The sequence below is a fragment of the Phoca vitulina genome, unplaced genomic scaffold, assembly GCF_004348235.1.
Source record: "Phoca vitulina isolate PV1807 unplaced genomic scaffold, GSC_HSeal_1.0 scaffold9, whole genome shotgun sequence".
Classification (NCBI taxonomy): domain Eukaryota; kingdom Metazoa; phylum Chordata; class Mammalia; order Carnivora; family Phocidae; genus Phoca; species Phoca vitulina.
Window position 1 is genome coordinate 15,706,098 of NW_022589712.1, and position 18,864 is coordinate 15,724,961.

General features: G+C 45.5%; 1 protein-coding gene across 2 annotated transcripts in view; it reads right to left on the bottom strand.

Moving 5' to 3' along the window:
• MTHFD1L (methylenetetrahydrofolate dehydrogenase (NADP+ dependent) 1 like) overlaps positions 1-18,864 on the bottom strand; it is a 182,811-nt gene that overhangs the window by 104,177 nt on the left and 59,770 nt on the right. The window contains exons 17-19 of one of the 2 annotated variants that reach the window (XM_032407667.1): positions 14,867-14,943; positions 7,987-8,127; positions 5,047-5,115 (exon numbers count right to left, since the gene is read on the bottom strand). In XM_032407667.1, coding sequence (XP_032263558.1) covers positions 5,047-5,115; positions 7,987-8,127; positions 14,867-14,943 — 287 coding nt within the window. Of the gene's footprint in view, positions 1-5,046; positions 5,116-5,254; positions 6,670-7,986; positions 8,128-14,866; positions 14,944-18,864 lie in introns of those variants that run through there. The other variant, XM_032407668.1, reaches the window with a different exon arrangement.

An 18,864-nucleotide genomic window follows, 5' to 3' on the forward strand; every position in this document is an offset into this window, starting at 1 on the left:
GAAAGGCAGTGAAAGAAAAATCATCTCTGAGAATGAAAAAGACAGAGTTTATCAAAGCCATTCTGTGAGTTCTCTATTTACTTTTCTTCCCAGAGTCCTCAGGAGGCACAATGACAGGGTCCTGATGAGGTCACACAAATGTCTGTGGAAATAAAGCTGGCGATAGGAAATCCAAACGTAGGTGCCTATGGATATTTTCATGTGTGTGTCTAGTGTCTAGATCTGTATACCTCTCTTTAACTTCTCACTTCTGTCCAGATAAACCTTTTAAAAGCTCTGAAGAAAACACTGTTTAGAAGAACTTCAAGTCTCCATCACCTCCCCTTGCAGTCCGGGAACGTGGCTGCCTGTGGTAAGCTAGTGGAGCTGGGGACAGTATTGTGAGGACAAGGTCACAGGCTCCGTCCCTGGGTCTACACACTGCGGCATTCAGTGAGGCCCTCGGTCTGAGAAGCACCAAACACTGGTCTCTGGCGAGGGACAGGTGACAGGGTGTGGCCAGATCAGCATGAACACCTCACTGTTCCTGAGATAACCACTCTAAGGACTAGGTCAGCAGCGTTTTAATTTAAAATTAACGGCCTCACCGTGAATTACTCACTAAAGCAGTATTAGAGCCCTGTTTTTCAAACTCCTAGTCTGGAGTCTGAATGGACAAATTTGTCGAACATCATTATTAGACACTGAAACACAGAGACACACATGCTCACATGCTCACCTAATATTTATGGCTATGATACAGTACACAGAGTTAAGTACTTAGTTAAAAAACTATGATGGGGCCTCTGGGTGGCTTCAGTCGACTGAGTGGCCAACTCTTTTGATTTTGGCTCAGATCATGATGGTAGGGTCCTGAGATCGAGCCCCGTGTTGGGCTCTGCACTGAGTGCGGAGTCTGCTTGAGGTTCCCTCTCTCTCTGCCTGTGGTCCTCCCCCCGCTTGCACTCCTGCTCTCCCTCTCTCTCTCAAATAAATAAATAACATCTTAAAAAAAAAAAAAATCTTTCCAGGAGATTTTAACGTGCAGAACTGAGAACTACCAGTCTCCCGGCAACCCGCAGAACGGTAACCCTTGGAAGTCCGCTATGGGAGTAACAATCAAGTGTATCCGAACATGAGCACTAGAGCACAATCTGTACATTGATCAATGATTTTCAGACTACTGGACGATTTAGATTCCTAGTGTCACTCATTAGCCAGGTCATCTGGAATGATAAGGACCCAGGTAGCAGAATTCATACATGCAGATATTTTCACTGAATGTTGTGTTTACTTTTTAAACGATGCCCACTGTAGGTTAAAGTAATGACAAAGTGTCCTAGCCTTAAATGAAAAATAGACAGAAATGTGAGTACCACAAGAATGGTCTAGGAGCAGCCCATTCCCTAATAGAAGCTAGACTTTTAGAATGGGTTTTATCTTAAAGGTGTGAGTAATTTCTTTTAAAGATTTTATTTATGTGTGAGAGAAAGAGAGAGAGCATGCACAAGCAGGGGAGAGGGGCAGAGGGAGAGGGAGAAGCAGACTCCCTGCCAAGCAGAGAGCCCGACACGGGACTTGATCCCAGAATCCAGGATCGTGACCTGAGCCGAAGGCAGATGCCCAACTGACTGAGCCACCCAGGTGCCCAAAGTGTACGTAATTTTTAATTTAAGAAAGATAAGTATTTGGGGCTCCTGGGTGGCTCAGTCGTTAAGCGTCTGCCTTAGGCTCAGGTTCTGATCCCAGGGTCCTGGGATCGAGCCCCGCATCGGGCTCCCTGCTCCGCGGGAAGCCTGCTTCTCCCTCTCCCACTCCCCCTGCTTGTGTTCCCTCTCGCTGTGTCTCTCTCTGTCAAATAAATAAATAAAATCTTAAAAAAATAAAATAAAGATAAGTATTTAAAACAGTAAGCTGATTATCCCTAATAATGATGATAATAACATGTTCATTTTTAAGGGAGAAGTGTTATGAGGAAGCAAAGTATGTTTCTTTATAAGTTTTTTATTTTCATTCACTTATTTATTAAACAAATATATATTTTTAGGAGCCATATAGTAAAAATAGTAAGTATTCATTTAATTATTCAACAAATGTTTGCTGAGCACCTAATATGTGCGAAGCACTTTCTAGCAGCTGCGATCTGGTGGTGAGCCAGGTGGAAAAGGTCCTGCTCCCGTCCTGGTGGATGGACGGACAAAGAAGTAGGAAACTCTTGGATGATACTCCGTGCCACGCCCAGAATGACAAGACAGTGGTAGGACTCATGACTGGGGCTGTGTTGGACTCAGTGGCCTGGGAAGGCCTCTCCAGGGTGCTGAGATTTAAAGGACATGAGTCCTAATGGACAAGAAGGAGCCAGACACATGAAATCAGGAGGCAGGGAGAGAGAGAATGAGGGAAGAGGCAGGGAAGGGCCAGATCCTGCAGGGTTTCCAGCCAGAATGAGGACCAGGGTAAACCACCCAAGAGCTCTAAGGACCTGATTCAGTTTCAGAGCTCTCGGGTGGCTGAGCAGAGAAAGGATTCTGGAAGAAAGAGTGTTAGCAGTAACCACTGTGGCAAGGTGGGAGGGTACGCTGGAGGCCGGGGCAGCGAGAGAAGTGGACAGGTTGGAGACGCTTCAGGGAGGGAGGGAGGCTCTGCAGGGATGGAGATGGGGGGGTGCCAGGGAGAGGGAACCGGGCTCCAGGACGACTTCTAGGATTTTGGCTGGAACCGCTGACTAGGTTTGAAATCAAAGACCCTATTTTATAACCAAGTTTGATATGCAGTGGCTCTCGGTACATCCATAACTCTGAAATTCTGAGGTCACGAGATTCAGAACAAGAGTTCAGGGGTCATGGGGCACCTGGGTGGCTCAGTCGGTTAAGCATCTGCCTTCGGCTCAGGTCGTGTTCCCAGGTCCTGGGATGGAGCCCCACATCGGGCTCTCTGCTCGGTGGGGAGCCTGCTTTTCCCTCTCCCTCTGCCACTCCATTTGCTGGTGCTCACTCTCTCTCTCAAATAAATAAATGAAATCTTAAAAAAAAAAAGTTTGGGGGTCAGCACGTGGCTGATGGGGGGGGAAGTACAGCTGGAGAAGTGAGGGCTCAGACCCTCTGACATTTAGAAGCTGAGCCAAGGCCAGGCCAGCAAACAAGATGGAGGGGAAGACAGTGGGAGGCCCAGGGCCACGAGCTGTCCCAGAAGCCAGAAGAACCAAGGGCTCCAGAAAGAAGAAACATCAGCTGGGTCGGACCCTGTGAAGAGGCCACACAGAGAAGGACAGAGAAACAAAGACTTGGTCATACGGAGGGACAGGTGACCATGACAGGAGCATCCAGGAGACGTGGAAGCTCAGGTCAGGCTGAAGTTACTGAGGAGAGGCAGGTGACAAAGCGGAGACCCAGGTCATAGACATTAGTATTTGACTGTGACAGAGAGCAGAGAAATGGAGCAGTAGCTGGGTGGGGACACTGGGTACTGGGAATTTTGGGGACTGTTTTGTTTTGTTTTAAGACGACTTATATCAGAGCCTGCTTGCATGCCGATGGAATGGCAGGAGAGAGGAAGGAGCTCATGCTGCAGGAAGGAGAGGCCCCACTAAGAAGGTGCTTGTGCTCTCACCCCCCGGCTCAGCACTGCACCCTCACCTCGGACCTTCCAGGTCTGGCTGGTTCTGCCATTTCTGTCATGTTGCCTTGCATCTGGATTCTTGTTCTCTGCTGGAGCCTTTCTGACTATACAGCAAATCCCTGCCCACAGGCCTTTGCGTTACATGTTACCCTCTGCCCAGAAAGCTCTTCCTCACACGCAGCTCAGTCTCCTGGTTTGTTCACATCTCTGGTCATCAGACGCCACCCACCTTGCTCTCTGTTCTCTCATTCCCTCTTATTTTTCTAATTCAGTCCTCGCCACCAGCTGACATGCTATGTACTGACTCATTTCTCCATCCTCTGTCTCCCCCACTAAGGGACAAGCTCCAAGAGGGTGGGACTTTGTTGTCCTAAGCTCCTACCGCAAGGTCTGCCCAAGTCATGGGTTCAGTGAATACTGAATCTTCACAATAGCCCTGCTAAGTTAGTCTTCATTACTATCACCATTTTACATGGGGGAAAACAGAGGCTGAGATTAGTAAACACTTGGCCAAGGTCACAGTCAGTAAATGGCAGAGGGTACATTCAAACTGAGCTTTCTATCGGCTGAATGAATAAATGGATGGAGGTTCTGCTTGTCTTCCTCCAACCTACTTGTCCTCTGGGCAAGAGCAGGGCAAATCTCATGAAAGGGGGGTACAGCATGTTTTCCTGGGAAGCATTTCTCAGCATATACTCTGTGTTTTGTTTGGGAAAAACAAACCAAAAAACCCTAAACCTAATGATTATGAGAAGCTAAGTCCAAAAAAGGCAAAACAGAAAACATCACGTAAACATCACTCCACAACTTACCGACATATTAGATACGGAATTTTTATGTTTCTACTGCATTACCCAAGGAAAGAATCTATACATACACTTTTAACTTTTTCGGATGTCCAAGGACTTATTCTGATGCTCCCTGTGGGCTCACATTGGCTGGAAATGCTCACGTTGTGTGGGGATGTACACGCAATGCAATGAATGCAATGCCAACAATTTCTTTTTTTAAATATTTAAATGTTTTTTAATATGTAAAAAATAATTGTAGACTTAATTCAATACTAGCAGCTATTATGACCTTTAATTTATCACAATAAATATTTTTTTTTAATTATTAACATAGAATGTATTATTTGTTTCAGGAGTAGTGGTCTGTGGTTCATCAGTCTTACACAACACCCAGTGCTCACCACAACACATACCCTCCCCAAAGTCCATCACCCAGCCACCCCATCCCCCCACCCCCCTCCCCTCCAGCAACCCTCAATTTGTTTCCTAAGATTAAGAGTCTCTTATGGTTTCGTCTCTGGTTTCACCTTGTTTCATTTTTTTCCTCTCTTCCCCTATGATCCTCTGCCTTGTTTCTTAAATTCCGCGTATCAGTGAGATCATATGATAATTGTCTTTCTCTGACGTCAACAATTTCTATAAAAAGAAAATCACTTACTTCCAGGGTCTGCATCAGATTTGGTTTTATTGCATCTTTCATCAAAACTGTCAAGGCACCTGTGACCCCCTAAAGGAGAGAAACAAAACAAAACAAAACAAAACCTGCTTTAGATTGCTGACAAAAGATCATCTGTGCCAAGGTGAATCTTGTGGCCGTTTCTGAGCAGCCTGCCTCACAGGGGGGCATTCCCACAGGCTGCGCTCACCTCCGAGCTGCAGGGAACACAGGCTGGAACCTTCTCTCCCCCACTTGAATGGATGTCAACCATTCTAAGATGTGATGTGATGGGGAACTGGCAGTCCTCGCCTTTTTTAAGAAAACCTTCCTTGATGGTGTTTACGAGGCTTGCCATAAAGCAGATCTTTCAGTCTGCCTAAAAGTGTCTTCTGGCAATTACGCACATTATTTTTTCATTACCAGAGATTATGCTATTGCCTGAAGAAATCAGATGAAGTAGGAAAATCAGGCTGTTGACTGAGCAGGAAACGGAGAGGGGTAAAGGGGAAGGTCTAAAAGCACCCATTTTTCTAAAAGCAACGAAGAAACCACTGGTTTCCCAATGCATCATCCCCCAGAGAGAGAAGGCACTCAGTAAGCGGCTACATTGGAAAAGCTTCTCGTTTTCTGTGCCTCCGGCTGTCTGTCTGCCTGGAACAGAGCTGATGTCACCCGCACATAAAATGCAGCTGCCTCCTCCCAAGCCCACAAAGCTCTGGGTGGGGCTCCCACTGCGCCCCCGTTTCCCATTCCTGGAAAAGACAGATGGGAGAAGAAAGAAACAGGGGAGAAATCTGAGAACTGCTGGAAAAAGTGGGCCAAAAAAAGTCCACAAGGAAAGCTTTAGAAAAACAAAACCCACAATACAAAACCCTTCCACCTTTTCGACAGACACTGGCCAAGTGCCTTCAAAACACCGAGACCATAAGGCAACCATGAGTAAATGCCGTGGGAACATCGCCTTGAAAAGATAAATATGGCACGTCACAGATCTCAACACATCAGGTGGCAGAATCTTGAGGGTGTAAGGTTTACAGGAAAATCCAATTTATTTTCTGCTTTCCTGTACAAAGTATAAGAAATGTCACCTACCTGTTACAAATAATATTAGGATGTTTTACTGTGAAAGCTGTTGGCCAGGAAGGGCTCAAAGAAATTAGTTCTCTATTCTTTACACAAAGCAGACAGCAAAGTAGATGTCCGCTGAGCTTTCTGGATGCTGTGTTTGCTTATACTTCCCAGTATAAGCAAGAAACTAGAGAAGGATGGAAGGTGGACATTTCGATTGGACTGCCTCAGGTAGTGTGCACCTCCTTATTTTCCTGGGACATCTCTCATCTTATGTTGCTCCTAACACATTGACTATCCTCGAGCCCATGAAGAGAGAGTAGCTCTGAGGCTGTCATGGTCACTCTGAACCCTGCACCTGTTCCATATCCCGAGTCCAGGGGGAGAGAGTCTGGATACATTCTTCCAGAGGATGCCAAAATCGATCATCTTAGGAGAAACGTTTAGAAGCCATCTACTCGAATTCTCATGGCAATACGTAAGTCCTTTTGGCCAAATCAGAGTATATAAAAAAATTATAAAGTAGTGAAACCAAAAGACAGAAGCTCCTAAAACCTCCCTCAATTTTCCATGAAAGACCAGCTATTGATAGTTCCAGCTGCATAAAACATAATCGGAAGAAGTTAGGAGCTTTTTGTAAACAAGAGACACAAAAGATGACTAAAAAGAGTAAACTTGGGATTTATTTTCAGATCTGAGGTTTTTATCACACACACGCAAAAATAAATGTAGAGAAATCATATTTGCAGATTAAGTTTCAAACTATTTCGGATGCATATTTATTGATACCTAAGATTAAGAGGATACAGGGAAATATACTGATACAGAAACCATAATATGTTAGTTTCCGTAGAAACGTCGCAATGTTCGTAATGTTTAAAAAACAGTACCTTTACAGCAAGCTGGATTTGGGTTTTCTTGTCAAGCTTTACATGAAGCATCCTAGGGGCTGCTAATAAAAATACCTAATTGAGTTTATGAGACCTACGAGATGAGTCGGTCAGATTCATCTCTCCAAAAGTGGCCAAAAAGTAATCAAGACACTCTGGCAAAGGATTCCAATTACATCCTAAGCCCTCAGAATTAAAATATTAATTTGCCTTTTCTGTTTCCAACTATCAGCGTGCATTTTAGCTGCCATCACGGTATGTGAGCCGTATGTGGGAAAGTTAGCTGAAGATCAGAGTGCTTAATGGCTTTCCCAACGCCTACGTCCTACCTACGCACAAGCACATGAAACAGCTATACCACCAATGGGGTTTAAGTTAACAGCAAAGTAATTACGAAGAGGAAAAAAGATGAGCATGCCAGATTAGAATGAGCGCTCACAAGACGCAGTGACGCGCCAGGATACCCAGGAAGCTAAGAGATGGCATCATTGCACTCAAAGGGGAGCAGGATGAGTAAAACGGATTAAGAGGAAGATCTGGTGTCGTAACGGGACACCCGAATATAAAACACAGAATTAAACAAGCCAGGGCCAATTTTCACTCTATCTTCCCTTTCATACAGGTGCAGTCACTTTCTTCTTATTCTTTGGAAAGGCAATCTGTCCTCCATTTAAAGCAGGCATGATCGCCCTTTGTGAAAAAGCCGTGAGCTAACAGGTTGCCCCGCCCAGCGCAGAGAGCGCAGATCGGGGCTGCCAAGAGTCCTGGAAAGCTTAGGAAATAAATGTCACGTGCTCTGGTTGCAGCCAGGGACGAGCACATTATAGACGCTGTAAAACAAACAGGCTTGTGAGGGGAAAACGTGAGTGTAGACATGGCCTGGGATTTCTATGACACATGCTGGTAAGAAGACCTCCATTCTTCTGAACACAGGACAGGGCCACGGCGAGCTCTCTCGAGCTCCTGAGATGGACACACTCACCAAATCTTCTGCTGTCACAGGCTGCCCATTTTTGTCACTGGCCACCACCATTCTTCCCAGCCGCTCCTTCATGTCCTCCAGGCTGTCAGTCAAGGCCAGCACTGCCATGATCTCGCTGGCCACTGCGATGTCAAACTGTGCCTGAAAAGGCAAAGCAGAAGTACTGGTCAGCGACAGTGCCATCTGGATGTCCATTTGCACCAGGGGCGGTATTTCAGCAATTAATTTCCTGAAGGCCTGGCGGGGGGGGGGGCGTCCAGCCTCAAAGCGCCAATCTCGCATTCGCAAGTGTTTGCACTGCTGGAAACATGCACGGTCTTGTGCTTGGTGCCCTCTGGGGCGGGCTCTCTACTGATGACCAGGCACTTCTTTGATTTTGTTCTGCTGAGCAGGACTCAGCCTGGCTGGACCGCTGCGACCCCCGCCCGTGGCACTCTGTGGTTGGCTTTTGCAGCATGTCTCAGACTTGTAATTAATGATTAACGCGACTGTCTGACGCATGTCTCTCCACGACCGAAAGTGGTGCCACGAAGGCAAGAACCTTGGGAAGGCTTTACCCCTGAGTCCCCAGCGTGGAGGACGGGGTGTGAAACCCAGCAGGCACTCAGTACATGTCCCCTAAATAAATACCTGCTGGCCGCCTCCACTGTTATCGTTGGTGTGTCCAAGGGGTAGCATTTGTCTGTCCAGCAAAGAGATGAGGAGCAGACAGTGAGAGATGGTGCTGGGGCCAGTTTCCCAGAGTTAGAGCTTCACACAGCAGTGTGGACACCCCGTTGTGTATAGTCCCCCCAAGTCAAAAGGTGACACAGAATCAAATTTACGCTGCCCATGGGGGCTTGGCCCCATGAGACCTTGAAGTGCCCAGCAATGAACACTGGACGGAAGCGACTTTCCGTGAAATATGTCTGGGCCTTCCTAGTCCCTCTCCTGGCTCTCCCTGCAGCCTATACGCGGTCCAACAGGAACCACGAGAGAAACGAGGAACATGCCTTCCTCCTCCTCATGGTTCAGCCACTGGACAAAATCACTTCATTCGGCTCTGCCTGAATTCTCTTCTTCCCAAGGGGCCTGTGCGGCAGCCAAGTGCAAGCTTACATAGAGAGGAAATGGGCAGGGGTCACCTTTGGAAACATTTTATTGTCCCTTTCTGTCACTGACAAGAAAGGAAATGAAGGAAATAAGGAGCTTTCTGGCTACTTCCAGGTTGAGATTTCATTAGTCACGGATGTAGTGAAAAAATATTACCTGAAAATCAAATACAACTATGCTCAATTATTACATTTTCAATATAACCCATTCCAAACATCAGTGACTTTTCATTGTATGATATTTAGGATTCTCTATACTACTATTCCATTATAAACGGTGCACATTAAAAATGCCTGAAAATTTTGAGGCTTTCTATGCAAAACATGAAACTAGAGATACTCTTAAAATATTAACTATGTAAGTAATTAAGTAGCATTTATAATACACATATAAGCTCTACATTTGTAGTCATTATAACTTCAAAATTTTGTACCTTGAAAAACATCGAAAATGAAACAAATTAGGTCAATTTAAGTATCACTTATTGGGACCCCTGGGTGGCTCAGTGGGTTAAGCATCTGCCTTCGGCTCAGTTCATGATCTCAGGGTCCTGGGATCGAGTCCCACATCGGGCTCCTTGCTTAGCGGGGAGCCTGCTTCTCCCTCTACCCGCCGCTCCCCCTGCTTGTGCTATCTCTCTCTCTGCTCGCTCTTTCTCTGACAAACAAATAAAATCTTTAAAAAAGAAATAATTATTAATTTAATTTAATTTTTATTTTTTAAAAGATTTTATTCATTTATTTGACAGATACATGGCGAGAGAGGGAAAAGAAGCAGGGGGAGTGGGAGAGGGAGAAGCAGACTTCCTGCTGAGCAGGGAGCCGGATGTGGGACTCGATCCCAGAACCGTGGGATTATGACCCAAGCCGATGGCAGATGCTTAACAACTGAGCCACCCAGGCGCCCCCACTTATTAATCTTATTGACTGAAAGATGTACCTAGTATCAGGCTGCTCATTTTTGTTTTGCAAATAAAGTATTTCGGAATTATATAGAGATTTTCATTGTTTTTCACAAATTTACACAAAGGACAATATGCGATGTTGGATGTATGTGAATCAACATGGCTTTTCTGGAAGGTAATGTTGAAATGTGTATCACTGAAATGTGTATCAACAACTTTGACTCTTCAATTGCAGATCCGGGAATGTGTCCTAAGGATATCATCAGACAATCCACACAAATATGTGTGTACGTTCCTGCAGCTTATGATAGTCCAACATAACAAGTACCCTAAGTGTCCATTTACAGGAACTGGATGAATTGGTTACAGTACATCCACAAGAGGAGTAATAGAGCCATTAAAAAACGATGATATAGATCTACCTTTACTAACATAAAAATATGTCAGGGGTGCCTGAGTGCTTCAGTCGGTTGAGCGTTCAACTCCTGAATTCGGCTCAGGTCATCATCTTGGGTGGTGAGATCGAGCTCCGCATCGGACTCTGCATTCAGCAGGAAGTCTCCCTCTCCCTCTGCTCCTCCCCTGCCCCCTTTCCTCTCTCTCAAGTAAGTATATCTTTTAAAAAAAAAATGTCAATAGAGTCTTGTGGTTAAAGAAAATAGTTAAAGCTCATAAATATAATCTTTTTATTTAAAAATAAATGTATACATAAAGCAGTACAAGATACAACCCTGGGTAAGTAACTGAAGATAATATGCCTGCCTTTCCATTTGTCAACCAGATTACAAACCAGATGCACTATGTGTAATGATTATAAGGCACTTAACAGGCATTCAAATCACAGCCATTATTAACCTCCCATCTCTCCAGTACCTGGTTACAGTACAAAAATACTTGGAGAAAGTGTGTAAGGGCTTAGTTACCAATACCCCCTCATTCCCAACCCTTTTTCAGAAGTAACTCATGTCAGAAGTTGGTGTACATCTTTCCCGCTTCCATTCTGTGTTTATATACATACAGGAACATGTATGCTGGCTTTTTCTTAATATAACCTGGATTAAACTACAGACTTCAAATTATTTTCATGTGTAATTTTTTTTTTTTTTTTATTCTTTGCATTTCCCAATCAGGATGAGAACTCTACTTGCTACTTCCCCTATGGGCACTATAATATTTTCACCTGCCATATCTACGGTACAGAATGATGTACGGAAGATATGAAACTGCCCCTCCTGATGGATGTTTAGACTGTTTCAAATTTCACCATTACAAATAATGCTGCAGTTAATACCCCTATACATAGATTTTTTTTTTTTCTCGCACATGGGCAAAAATTCCTCCACCTTTACTTTTTCTATATCCTAAAGCTGAATTCTTGGGTCATTTCAAATCTTAGTAAAACAATCATCCAAGACACTTTACTAATTTAAACTCCAACGAACACTGTATAAAGGCCTCTACTTCTTTGTAAACTCAGTAACATTCAATACTAATTTATTTGTTTTTATAAGCGCACGGGTAAATAGTACCTCATTGTTTTAACTTGCAGTTTTACGATCACTTGTTGGCATTTTATCTGTGTTTACAAACTGCTCTTATTCTATGCATTTATTTAGCAATTATTGAATACCTATACTGCTCTATCACAAAGTTCGCAGCTCTGACAATAAAAGCCCTGCCCGTATAAAACTCACGTTTGAGGGAGAGGCAGAAAACATGCAAGATAAAGAGCGCAGGCAAAGGAAAGAGGGAGTTGTGGGACACGCAGTCCCGGTTTTTTGTTTTTTTTAAGATTTTATTTATTACAGAGAGCATGCGCACGAGCAGGGGGAGGGGCAGAGGGAGAGGGAGCAGCAGACTCCCCGCCGATGCGGGGCTCCATCCAGGACCCTGAGATCATGACCCCAGCCGAAGGCAGACGCCCCACCGCCTGAGCCCCCCCCCCAGGCGCCCCCAGGCAGCCCCGGCGGCAAAGGTGAGCAGTGAAGGCCGCACTGGGAGCAGAGTATGTGAGTAGCATATCGTGGAAGCTCTTTTTAAGTCTGGTGCATTACTCCTTCGTTATAGCTAATGCAAACATTCCCTCCCACTCTGTTACTGGTCTTTTGATGTTTTTGTATGTGTCCACTTCTCATATTCAAGAGCTTAACTTTTTACGATGTCAAAATGGTCTCTTCTTTCGGGGCTCTGCATTTCCCGTCCGTGACATTCACACCTGCAGCGGCCGCTGACGTGTCCGACTTGTCTGGGCTACTGCTTTTGCATCTTCTACTCAGCACGCCCGACTGTTGTTGCTTTTCTTCTCAAGGAGTCTAAAAACTCCTTTTCCTTCAGGAGTCGGAATCCATTTCCCAGGGCCACTTCGCATTGAGTGCTGCCGGTGAGAACTCTGATGCCCACTCGGGGCTCGCTCCTGAGGGACCAGCCAGGACTTTTTTGTCTGTGGCAGCTCTTCGGAATTTTGTTGTACCCTTAGTGTTGGTGTGAGTGTTACACTCATCCTGCGTGGCCCTTGTCAGAGTCTCAAATGTGCAAATTCATGTTTTCCATCAAGCCGGTGCATTTGCTTTCTATTATTTCGCTGAACACATTCTTCCCTCCCTTCTGTTGCTCTCACCTGGGCCTCCTATGCGATGCATATTAGAACTTCTTGATGGGTCTCCCATGTCTTCCGCCTTTTTCTTTACACTTACAGCTTTCCCTTTGGTACCGTGTTCAGACAGAATTCCTAGGCTTGCCCTGCCCTCTCTAATTCACTTAAGGCTTATTCTCTTATCCAGCCCACGAACTCGATTTTTATTTTCACACCATGGTCTTCCTTCCAAGATTTTCATCTCTTTTTTTCACAGCAGGCATTTTTCCTTGTATGAAGGCTCTCTCAGTCTTCTGAGGATACCGATGGTATTCTTTGTAAAGGCTCATCCCACAGGACTTGCCATCTTGTTTTCCTTGGCCATTGTGAGCGTCCCTTTGCTGGCTTCGGCGTCACGTTTCGTGATGCACGTTTACTTTTGACGCCGGTGATTCCTGGCTTTGATCCTCATTTTTACCGGTCAGTGGCCCTGATTTCTGACGACCCCAGCTTACCTGCAGAGATCAGAGAGGGCAGGACCCAGGACTCGCCGATGTTCCACTACCAGGCCTGTGCACACTCAGGGCCACGGCTAGTCCTTCGGATGCCATCCACGAGGTGAGAAAAGGTTGCCCTTTCCTTAAAAAAAGTGCTGCAATCGGGGCACCTGGGTGGCACAGTCGGTTGAGCGTCCAACTCTTGGTTTTGGCTCAGTCGTGATCCCAGGGTGTTGAGATCAAGCCCCACATCAGGCTCCAGGCTCAGTGGGAGTCTGCTTGAAATTCTCTCTTCCTTTTCCTCTGCCCCTCCTGTTCGTGCTCTCTCTCGAATAAATAAATCAATCTTAAAAAAAAAAAGTGCCACAATATACTGCTTTCCTTTGAGGAAGATGCTTTTCACTGCCTATAGGAGGCACAGTACACATGCAAGTCTGTGACTGTGACGTGAGGGGTCCCCCGGGCTGGGCGGGACACTGAGGCGCGGGCCTCAGGACCACACTCAGGCTCCCGTGCTGCAGCCCAGCATAGGGGTCACGGGACGGTGCCTGTTTCCCTCTCGGGAGCTGTCCCCATCCACTGACGCTGAAGGATGTGCGGGCCCACTCTAACTCAGAAGTAGGACATCTCTTGCCTTTGAATGTAGAGACCCCTAAAACACTCCCATCATGTTTGGGGCTGTGCTTTCCTCCGTGAATCCAACTCCATCTTCCCAGCTTTCAGAAGCTTCCCGAAATTATATGGCAATGATTCTGGTTTTCTAGCATGGATTTGGACTAACTGTTGGAAATCAGTTCATGGGTCCAAGTTCCAGGATACAGAGGAGCAGGGAGGGAAGGTAGATGGGCTTAGTTTGTCTTGTAAAGGAGCCTTTACAAAGTCTTGATTCAATTCTCATATTCGCTGCTTAATTCAAAATTTCGAATGGTTCAAAAGTCTATTAGGTATGAGAACTGAATATTATAGTAAAAGTGATTATTTTTTCACTAATAAAAATTCGACAACGTAAAGGCCATAAATCTAATACCATCTTAAAATATAAGGTTTATTATCATCTAGAGGCTTGTTGCACCTGATTGAAAAATTACAGAATGATTTTATGTTCCCTAAGCATCCTTCTCCACATGAAATGAAGGTGAGCATCATAATTTACCTTCTGCATTTTCTGCGTTTGGGTAATAAGATGTAATCCTTAAAAACACTTCAGGCTATTAAATAATGGGGTGTTTATTCTTTGGTTTATGAGACTTGAGTAATGTGTTTGAGATTTTCTTTCTTTTTTTTTTTTTTAAGATTTTCTTTATTTGACAGAGAGAGAGCACAAGCAGGGGGAGCAGCAGGCAGAGGGAGAGGGAGAAGCAGGCTCCCCACTGAGCAAGGAGCCCAACACGGGGCTCGATCCCAGGACCTTGAGATCATGACCCGAGCCAAAGGCAGCCGCTTAACCAACTGAGCCACCCAGGCGTCCCTGAGATTTTCTTTTTTCAGCTGTTAAGCAGATATAGTATTAACTTGGTGGATTTGCAATAAAATATGTAAAAATTTATATTCAAAAGACACCCTGAGTGGTTCTTCCCAGAACTACAACTAAAGTCACCCAGGAAAAGGATGGTAAGAAAATACCAGGGCCTTCCTGCCTCCTGATCCTCTCCCAGTCCTGCTGAGGGATGGGAAGCAACACCTTGAAATGATGAGAAACCCACTGGCCACTGCAGGTGGACGACCGGGAAGAGAGAAGCAGAGAACCAGCTTCAGGGTTGGTATAAACCAATGCTAGCAAGAACAAAGCCATTCCCATGAAGAAATGTCACGTACCTGCCGGGAATACCCCTTCTCTGTGGGTGCCTGCCCAATCGTTATTCTTCGTAGAAATCGGTCATTTGTATCCAATACTGAAAAAGAGAAAAAGTGTCTTCAATGCACAAGTATGGACTGGCTGCCCCCAGGTGTCTAGAGCTGTTTTGAGTGCCAAGGAGGCAGTGGGGAGCAAGAGACAAGGTCTGGCTTGCTGCAGCCGACATTCCAGTGAACAGACATAGAGAGGGATCGAATAAACAAGAAAATATCAGTCCGGGGTAAGTGCCGTAAGAAAATAACGGCAGTGATATGATAGAGTGTGTCAGGGTGGGGGTGAGGGTGGGGTGCCATTGTTTGACTAGGTAGTAAAGGAAAACCATTTCTGAAGTGGTCACATTTTACACTGAACCTGAGTCACAGGAAGAAGCCAATTCATTTCTGAAAGGGTTAAACACTGAACAACTGTTAAGATCCAGCAATGACACTCCTAGGTATATAACCAACAGAACTGAAAGCAGGGACTTGAACACGTCTTTGAGCATTCATGTTCACTGCAGCATTATTCTCAGCACCCAAAGGTGGGACAACCAAGCGTCCACCAACAGGTGAACAGATAAACAAAATGTGGTCTGTAGAAATTACACAGCCCAAACCAAGGGAATGAACCACAACACGGATAGACATTGAAAATCTTATGCATAGTGGAATAAGCCAGATGGAGAAGGACAAATGTTGTATGATCCCACTTAGATGAACTACCAAATTCAGAGAGAGAAAGTGGAACAGTGGTTATCAGGGGCTGAGGGGGAATGGGGAGTTACTGTTTAATGGGTACATAGTTTTTCTTGGGGATGATGAAAGGTTTCGGGTATAGACGTTGGGGATGGTATAACCGCCATAAGCCTTGTGAACGTAGTTAACGCCACGGACTGCACACTCATAAATGGTTAAAATGTCATGATACTTACATTTTACCCCAATACAATAAATAAAGTAGTAACGTGGGGGGGGGGGAGAAGTCAATTCTGATCAAAGCAGGCACTAATTCTTTGTATGGCTTTCACTGGTTGGTCTGAACTGCACTGATTTGTATTTGTTCGTAAAAACTAGGTTTGTTGAGTGAAAACCGAAATTACAATGGCAGGAAATCAGTGAGAAGGACGTAGGTTTCACCAATAATTCATGTGGCTTCAAACAACAAGCTGCCCACCCTGACACTTACAGCCAATTTACTAAACGCATTATATAGCACTGACAAAAATGATGACAAGAATTCTGCATTTTGGGACTGAGAGCATCTGTAGGATGAAAAATGTTAACCTTTTCTTTCACACACAAAGCACCAGCCGGCCTGCCCACCTTGCCCACCCGTTGTTCCCTGACTCAGCTGGTCCCACTCCCCATACAACACGCCCTCTCTCCCGCACGCACTCAGACACACTAACACACTCAAGCGCACATTCAAACATCACGCATCAAGCACACAAAAGCCTTGATGATTTTAAGGTCCAAGCAGAGTCTATACAGAGAAAGGAACACTTTCCAAAACTCTCACTAGCTAGTACTTATTCCCAAGACCCATGGCGCAGTCACCATAAAAACACTTCCCACTCTTATGTGCGGGGTACACAATCTTGGCATAAGATGGCTATGATGTTTGCGATGGAAAAGCAGCTGCTGTTACTTAGCAAAGAGAACACAAACAAACCAAAACAAAAAAAATAAAAAAGGCTGGCAGGATCCGCCCGAAGCACGGGCATCGGAAGCCTGCGTGTGCATTTAGTGGGGTCCTGGCAGAGCGGGGCGCCTCACAGCCCAGCGGGCTTCGGATGTCCGTGGGGGGGAGGCATGTGGGTGTGTCAGGGCTACGGAAGAGGCATGAAAATTAAATTCCTACACACAACATAGATGCCAGAAAGGAACCCTAAGTTAGTGATGCTTAATTCATGGCCTCTCAATGATAGACCTAAAGGTGGAATGCGGAATGCACATATTCATTCCAGAAATAGTTACTGAGGGCCAATTTTGTGGCAGGTCCCATGCAAACTGGACAGGGATGCAAAGATGAACAAGACGTCAATCTCTGATCGGAGGCGTTGACTCGCACAGGGGAGATGAGGAAGGTGCAAGGGAGTGTGGGTCTAAAGGGGGCCTTGGGCACTACCGTGCTGCCCGGGTCTTGAGGAACACCCAGGGCGCGCCTAGTGGCTTCCTGAACAACAACAGCGGTTCAGGTTCTGGGCGGTACAAGGTACTCCGTCAGGGGCAGGGCCGCTGTTTTGGCTTCGGTGGAAGAACTGTCATGATTCCCTGCAAGATTGTCCAGGCAGTGCTGGGAACCAGTCACTGATGTCACCTCACTGAGGGTGACTGAGGCTTGTGGGACCTTGGCTAACGGCCTGGAGGCGGATGAACCAATGAGACAGGGAAGGGAAGGCTGGGGTTGGGACGGTGCTCAGACAGGCAGGGGCTCATGCTCCTCTAGGAGCCGCAAAATGACTCGATGGCTACTGTTCCTTCTTTCTATGTTAATTGTTTCTGGAATAGTCTATGGGCTCTGGTCCCACATGGTGGCCAGGCAGTGAGGTCTTATATAAGCTACTGATAGTCTGACAGGAGGCACAGGATGAAAGAACCACCAGTTACATTTCTTACAGAGACAGAAAGGGTGGCCGTTACATAAATACACACCATTCATATAGTCTTAGAGGAGGCGTTCAGCCCCACGCCGCCCCTGAGCGTCCCCCCTAGTTACCAAATCATATAAGGACCTAACCTCATCACAAGGGTTACACTATTTCTAGGTCAAATCTCATACTGCCTTAAAAAAAAAAAGGAAAAAGACCCTACATTAAATGTCCTCAATTCACATGATAAAGAGTTCCATTTTTTTATATTAATTCATGAGAGCGAGAGCCAAACTACTTAGCAAATGTCATTCTAAACTCCTCCGATCCAGGTTGCCTGTCTACACCAATAACATTTTCTTCACTTTCATGCCATAAACAATCATATAATTCTAGTATTTATCTGGAATAACTTTTTAAAAGTTGTCACTTCCAGGGGCGCCTGGCTGGCTCAGTTGGTTAAGTGTCTGCCTTCAGCTCAGGTCACGATCCTGGGGTCCTGGGATCACCCACATCGGGCTCCCTGCTCAGTGGGGAGTCTGCTTCTCCCTCTCCCTCTGCCCCTCCCCCTACTGGTTCTCTCTCTAATAATAAATAAATAAATAAATAAATAAAATATTTAAAAAAATAAAAAAAAGATAAAAGTGGCCACTTCCGTTATTTAAAAAAGTCAGTAGGCTTCCCAATAAAATGCTGATAATGTTCATATCCATTACTACAATTAATGTATGTCTGTTAAATAATAGAGTAAATTGTGGTTCATCCACAAAGGAATATTCTAGATCCATTTAAAATTACCATCACAACAAAGAGCCAACTAAATGGAACATGCTACTTAAAAATGAAGCTGGTAGGATCTAAAACCTATGGACCTAAATGAAACATTTTTTTTGAGTTTCCAAAATGATGTTACTCTCCTTCAGTTTGGGAGACCCACACTCAGAAAACCCCATCCTGCAACTACTCCCACGGTGGCACCTACTGATGGCTTGGGCAGCGCCGGCGAGTTTGCAAAGCACTCTGTGCTACAGGAAGCCACGCAAGGCAGACGCTGGTAATTATTACTCCATTTTACAGATGAGAAAACAGAGTAAGTCGTTCATTAAAAGCTGCACAGCTCATACATGGTGGAGCCAAGACTCAGTCTCTGGTCTTTGTCTCTCCACCTCACGGTTTGCGGGAAAACACTAAGTTCTTAATGAACTGGTTAAGTGGATTCTCAGAAGGGAAGCTTCATGACGGGGTGGACCCGGGCTGTGTCCGGGAGAGTCTAGGCAAGGAGATGGGGTGGGGACGGTGGGAGGACAGGCGGAAGGACGAGGCTAGGCCCAGCTGTCTGGAAAGCAGACAGGGAGGAAAAGCCCCTGGGGCCACACCGCGGTGGTGCTT